The sequence below is a fragment of the Arachis duranensis genome, chromosome 5 (assembly GCF_000817695.3).
Source record: "Arachis duranensis cultivar V14167 chromosome 5, aradu.V14167.gnm2.J7QH, whole genome shotgun sequence".
NCBI classification, from domain to species: domain Eukaryota; kingdom Viridiplantae; phylum Streptophyta; class Magnoliopsida; order Fabales; family Fabaceae; genus Arachis; species Arachis duranensis.
In genome coordinates this window covers 5,725,241-5,730,511 of record NC_029776.3, presented here as the reverse complement: position 1 = coordinate 5,730,511, position 5,271 = coordinate 5,725,241, and the positions used below count along the sequence as shown (strand labels likewise).

The window sequence follows — 5,271 nt, the reverse complement described above, 5'->3', positions numbered from 1 at the left end:
ATCGTGAATCCGAGAAACTTTTCTCTCCAGACTCCAAACACACACTTTGTCGGGTTTAACCTCATGTTGTGAAGTTGGAAGTTACTGAAGGTCTCTCGCAGCTATGAAGTCACCATCCGCTTTGATTTTTATCAACATATCGTATATGTAGACCTACATGTTCCTCCCGATCATTATCATCGTTTTCTTCTTATTGTTTTATTTTCGCATTATTCTTCTGATTTTACTCTCTTAATAAAAAAATAAGAAAAAAGAATCAAACAAAAAAATATATAATACTGCAAAATTACTAAAAAGAAGAAGAAAAAAAAATGCAGCAACAACAATATCAATAAAAAACGGTAAAAAAAACATGCACAAAAGAAAAAAAAAGACAATAAAAAAATAAACAAAAAAAATAAGAAATACAAAAAAAAGAGAACACAAAAAAAAAGAAAAATACAAAACTTTTCAATAGTTAAAACGTGTATTCACAAGTCACGCTCTTATTAATAAAACTAATTTTTATTGAGATTCGACTACTTGCTTGATTACAAAAAAGATTTGGACTAGTAGCATAACTAAAAAAAATGAGTGATGAGATTGGAAGGTCGGTCCAAACAGCAGTGTGCAAACGGCGATCTTGAAGATCGAAGATAGAACCAAATTGTTAACATATTCGGATAAAGGTGAATCTTCACGCTTCCCAATTCATATTATCAACTTATCTCCATCTCCTATACGCTAAGCTTCTTACGTATATACAGATCATCATTCAATTCATATTCATTATTCACATTCCAAGTTGCAACCACCATCACTTGCCTGAGAAATTCACGACTATGAGTGTGCAGCAAAATTCAGATGTGAATGTGCGAATTGCGAGAATCGCCTCCCATCTCAACCCTCCCAATCCCAAGGTTCCTTCTTCTCACGATTCCCTTCTTTCTCATCTCTTCTTCCTTTCATTGATAACACTAACAGTTCTATTGTCGAACAGGTGGAGGGTGATGGTGATGGGTGCTTGACGCGTGCACATTGCAGATCCAAAGGTGCTGCTCCGGGGTTCAAAGTGGCCATTTTGGGGGCTGCAGGTGGCATAGGACAGCCTCTCTCCATGTTGATGAAGATGAATCCTCTCATCTCCGTTCTCCACCTATACGACGTCGTCAACACCCCCGGCGTCACTGCTGATGTCAGCCACATGGACACTGGCGCTGTTGTAAGCTCATTATTCTATCACCATGCTTTCATAGTTTCATGTCTCTCACTATCATTATAATCTTATCTTACAATAGGACATAAATTTCGTTATGAGAAATGCTAGGACCATCAAAATTTATTGTTTTTGGCCATCAGTTAGCCGTTAATGTTTAAAAATTAAAACTATGGGATAAAGTATGTTATTTGATTTCTAGATTAAAACAACTAGATTAAAGAAATTGAGTTGATGCCTAAATGATGGGCAAAATAAATAAATTCTGATGCCCCTACCATTTCTGTTTCGTTATAATAGGGTCACTATCATCCAATTATGTTATATGTTTCTGTTTGCAACAAATAGTTCATAGTTAAGTCAAAAAAATTATTGAATTGGATGATTGTACAAAATTTTCCATTCTAATTCTAAAGTTATATTTTTGCATCTTCTTTTTGTCCTTATCTTTGATAACAGTCTCTTATTAGAAAGTAGTTAACTTGATTTGTGATTTGTGAGTTCTTTACCTTGGATTGGATTGTTTTGCCGGAATAAGTGAAAGCTCTTTCCATTTGGTTGGTTAGGTACGGGGATTTTTGGGGGCAAGCCAACTTGAGGATGCCCTTACTGCAAGGTTCTGTCCCAAAGCTGTTGTCAACATCATAAGTAATCCTGTTAACTCCACGGTTCCAATTGCTGCTGAAGTTTTCAAAAAAGCTGGTACTTATGATCCTAAGAAACTTTTGGGAGTGACAAAGCTTGATGTTGTTAGAGCCAATACATTTGTGGTATGTACTCTGCCTACTTATTCTTGCAGTTACTACAGTCATTTAATACATGCAGATCTCTATAGTGGACAATTAGGGTAACTCGACCATTTTGAGCTTTGACTGAAACAAAATCTCTGATGCCAAAATTTGAGCTTTGACAAGCTAGGCTTATTGCTTGATTATAACAAATTGTTAGATTTGATTGATGAATTGAAGATTTAGTTGAGTTGAACTGACTGCTTTAGGCAATGTACATTGTTGGCTTAAAGTACATTAATAAGCATTCTTTGAAATACTTCTCCTCCGTTTGACCATCTAAATTATGCGGATTCTACAAGATTGTTTGTTGAAGTCTGGGTACTACCAAAACAAGTTTTTGTGATTGTGGCTCTTTGCATATTGTGTTCTGACGCAGTCTTCTGTTAATTAAACTAGGTTGCCAAGTTGTAACCATTCATTCTAATCTTATCAGCTAAATTTCAGGCAGAAGTTCTAGGTGTTGATCCAAGGGATCTGGATGTCCCTGTCGTTGGGGGACATGCAGGAATCACTATTTTACCTCTTCTTTCTCAGGTATGGCACTATACTACTTGAAATTAAAAATTGTCATGATATTTGTTCAGGATACTTGAAAATGTAATACTGTATTTAGGTTAAACCTCCAAGCACTTTCACCCCAAAAGAGGTTGAGTACCTGACAGATCGCATACAAAATGGTGGAACTGAAGTTGTTGAGGTGAAAAATTATATTTGTCTTGGTACTCTTTTATAATAATTTCATGTTAGATACATTCCCCCATTGCTATGGACTATATTCACATTGGAATTTTTATTTATACAATGATGTGATTTCCCTAGGCCAAAGCTGGAGCTGGCTCTGCAACTCTATCAATGGTTAGCATTTTATTTACCTTACAGAAGATAGTGCAATTGTATCTTTTTTCAGAGTATATAATTGCTTTACAGAATGTACATAATATTCATGGTTTACATAATTTATTTCAAGTAAATGCAATACCAAGTTTGTTATAAATTGCAGGCATTTGCTGCTGCTAAATTTGCAGAATCATGCCTCCGTGCACTGAGAGGGGATGCCGGGATCATTGAATGTGCATATATTGATTCACAGGTATATAAGAATAAGAAGTCGTTTTGCTCAGGTGCCCTTGTACAGTTGCTCTCTTTTTCTTTGTAATGTAGTATTGTTAATTGTGCTACTAAAAAATCTAAGCTAGAGTAAGCAATCTTTTTATGAACTAACGAAATCTGCCATAGGTGACTGAAATCCCATACTTTGCCTCAAAAGTGCGACTTTCCCGTGGTGGGGTTGAGGAAGTTCTTCCTCTTGGTCCCCTAAATGATTATGAGAGGTATGCAGTACTAGAATCACCGACTTGCATTGATGTATAGGTCTAACTGAAACATTTAGAGCTATAAACTAGATTTTCATTTCAACAGGGAGAGTTTGGAAAAGGCCAAGAAAGAGTTAGCAAGTAGCATCGAGAAAGGTGTTGCTTTCGTCAGAAAATGAGAGCAAGCCCATGATACCAATTTTACATAGAAATCCAAGTCATCTTAGATCCTGAAAATAAGTTGCAGTATTGTGCTATGTCCAAGTTGAGACATCAATTTTTTAATTGGAAATATGTAATTTATATATTGGTATCTTTCTGGAATTATGTAATAAAAATGGATCATTTTCGATACATCATCATACAGCAAACATGTAATGATGGGGAATTAGGGACACTGTATTGAGAACTATTGTTCTTGTTTCAAGTCTTCTTCTTCCCTTTGAGTTTTTTTTTTTTTTTTTTTGGTCATGGTTGGAATTGCATTTCTGAGTGGTTTAAGAAGGAACAGAGCAAAATATAAAAGTTTATTTGTCTCAAAATTTCAATCATTAAGAATTGCATACGTTATCTCCCCCTCATCTGTGTGCTTTTAATTGTTTTCAGATGTCAGAGCAGTTCAATCGGGAATTATCTTTGACTGGTAAAATTCCGTCAGGCCTTTTCAATGCTATGTTTGAATTTTCTGGGAGTTGGCAGAAAGATGCAGCCCATACCAAAACCCTTGCTTTTGACGGGGTGTTAATCACACTTTACACTGTTGCATTAGAGAAGTCTCAGTTAGTACTCTGTGATCATGTTAAAAAGGCTGTACCACCATCTTGGGACCCACCTGAATTAGCAAGGTAAAACAAGCTCTCAAATGGTAAAACTTTTTTAATTTTGATGCCGAACAAAATGCTATTGTTTGAATTCTAATTTTGACCTCTTGGACATGTTTTATCACTTCCTATTATATTGTTTAACCTTTTAATGGTTTTAGGTTTCATGGGCCTTTGGCTTTCATTATATGAAGATTCTATGTATCTATAAGATAGAAAGAAATTTAGCTGTAGCTGAATAGATATAAATCCTTATCAATTCCATCGAGGGGTTTCCAAATTATTTGTGTTGGGATTTATATTTCAGTGATAATGCTAAAACTATGTCAATGCATGCATACAGCTGTGCATTTTTGGTGGCGGGCTTCATTTGATTGGACTTGTTTATGATGGCATATTTGTCTCTATTTTTTATGTTTACCTACAGTTAAATCAATAATATATAAATGGATAGATGGTTATAACCAAATTAGGATTGAGTTGGATCTGTAGTCTTCTTATCATTTAGTTTGTAATCTCAAAGTTACACATTGAGACTAACTTCAGGGTGCAACTTCGACTGACTCTACAAAAAAATAACTTAGTTCTATTATGATAATTGTTTTTATTTATCTTTAACTATATTTTCATTTGAAAGTTGAAACAATAGCCAACTAGTTCCATTCGCAATGTCCCAGATTTATTGAGACCTTTGGTACCCATATTGTTGTTGGAATGAAAATGGGAGGAAAGGATGTAATATATTTGAAGCAGCAGCACTCATCAGCTCTCCAACCTGCTGATGTTCAAAAAAGACTGAAAGAGATGGCAGATAGGAGATTTATGGATGCTACTGGCCAATATACAATTGCTTCAGATCAAGTTTTCCCAAATGAAAAGGTTTGTGAATAACTTTATGCATTTTTTTTCATGATTTGTTTACAATTAGAATAGTTAAAGTCATTTTTTGTATCTTTCTATTACCTTTTTATCTTCGATCTTTGTAGTAACTTAGCACTGTCACATTATAGATATTATTCCGCTGGTGTGGTTAACCACCCCCTTCCCCCCGGTGGCACACCCAAAAAAAAAAAAAGGAAAGAAAACTGCATGTTGCCTTTTGTCTGATATAAATTTCTACCTAAGGTTGTTAATAAATAGATCTCTTTTAT

At 35.0% G+C, this 5,271-nt stretch overlaps 2 protein-coding genes across 2 annotated transcripts; both read left to right on the top strand.

Annotated features, from left to right (window-relative positions):
• The first annotated feature begins 516 nt into the window (after positions 1–516).
• On the top strand, positions 517–3,687 carry LOC107487600 (malate dehydrogenase, glyoxysomal). Its single transcript, XM_016108266.3, has 10 exons — positions 517–668; positions 747–899; positions 980–1,201; positions 1,762–1,965; positions 2,431–2,520; positions 2,600–2,683; positions 2,806–2,841; positions 2,987–3,076; positions 3,223–3,317; positions 3,406–3,687. The coding sequence occupies exons 2-10, from the start codon at positions 822–824 to the stop codon at positions 3,476–3,478; spliced, it is 972 nt and encodes a 323-aa protein (XP_015963752.1). The 5' UTR covers positions 517–668; positions 747–821; the 3' UTR covers positions 3,479–3,687.
• A 128-nt stretch (positions 3,688–3,815) lies between these two features.
• On the top strand, positions 3,816–5,271 carry LOC107487601 (MACPF domain-containing protein At4g24290-like). The gene is made up of 2 exons (XM_016108267.3): positions 3,816–4,144; positions 4,798–5,271. The coding sequence occupies exons 1-2, from the start codon at positions 3,906–3,908 to the stop codon at positions 5,009–5,011; spliced, it is 453 nt and encodes a 150-aa protein (XP_015963753.1). The 5' UTR covers positions 3,816–3,905; the 3' UTR covers positions 5,012–5,271.

Bases quoted from the DNA above. Each gene is read 5' to 3' on its own strand.
- LOC107487600 (XM_016108266.3), top strand. From the start codon at position 822: ATGAGTGTGCAGCAAAATTCAGATGTGAATGTGCGAATTGCGAGAATC. The intron at 1,202-1,761 runs GTAAGCTCATTA...TTGGTTGGTTAG, and splicing joins ACATGGACACTGGCGCTGTT to GTACGGGGATTTTTGGGGGC. The intron at 3,077-3,222 runs GTATATAAGAAT...AATCTGCCATAG, and splicing joins GTGCATATATTGATTCACAG to GTGACTGAAATCCCATACTT.
- LOC107487601 (XM_016108267.3), top strand. From the start codon at position 3,906: ATGTCAGAGCAGTTCAATCGGGAATTATCTTTGACTGGTAAAATTCCG. The intron at 4,145-4,797 runs GTAAAACAAGCT...GCAATGTCCCAG, and splicing joins GACCCACCTGAATTAGCAAG to ATTTATTGAGACCTTTGGTA.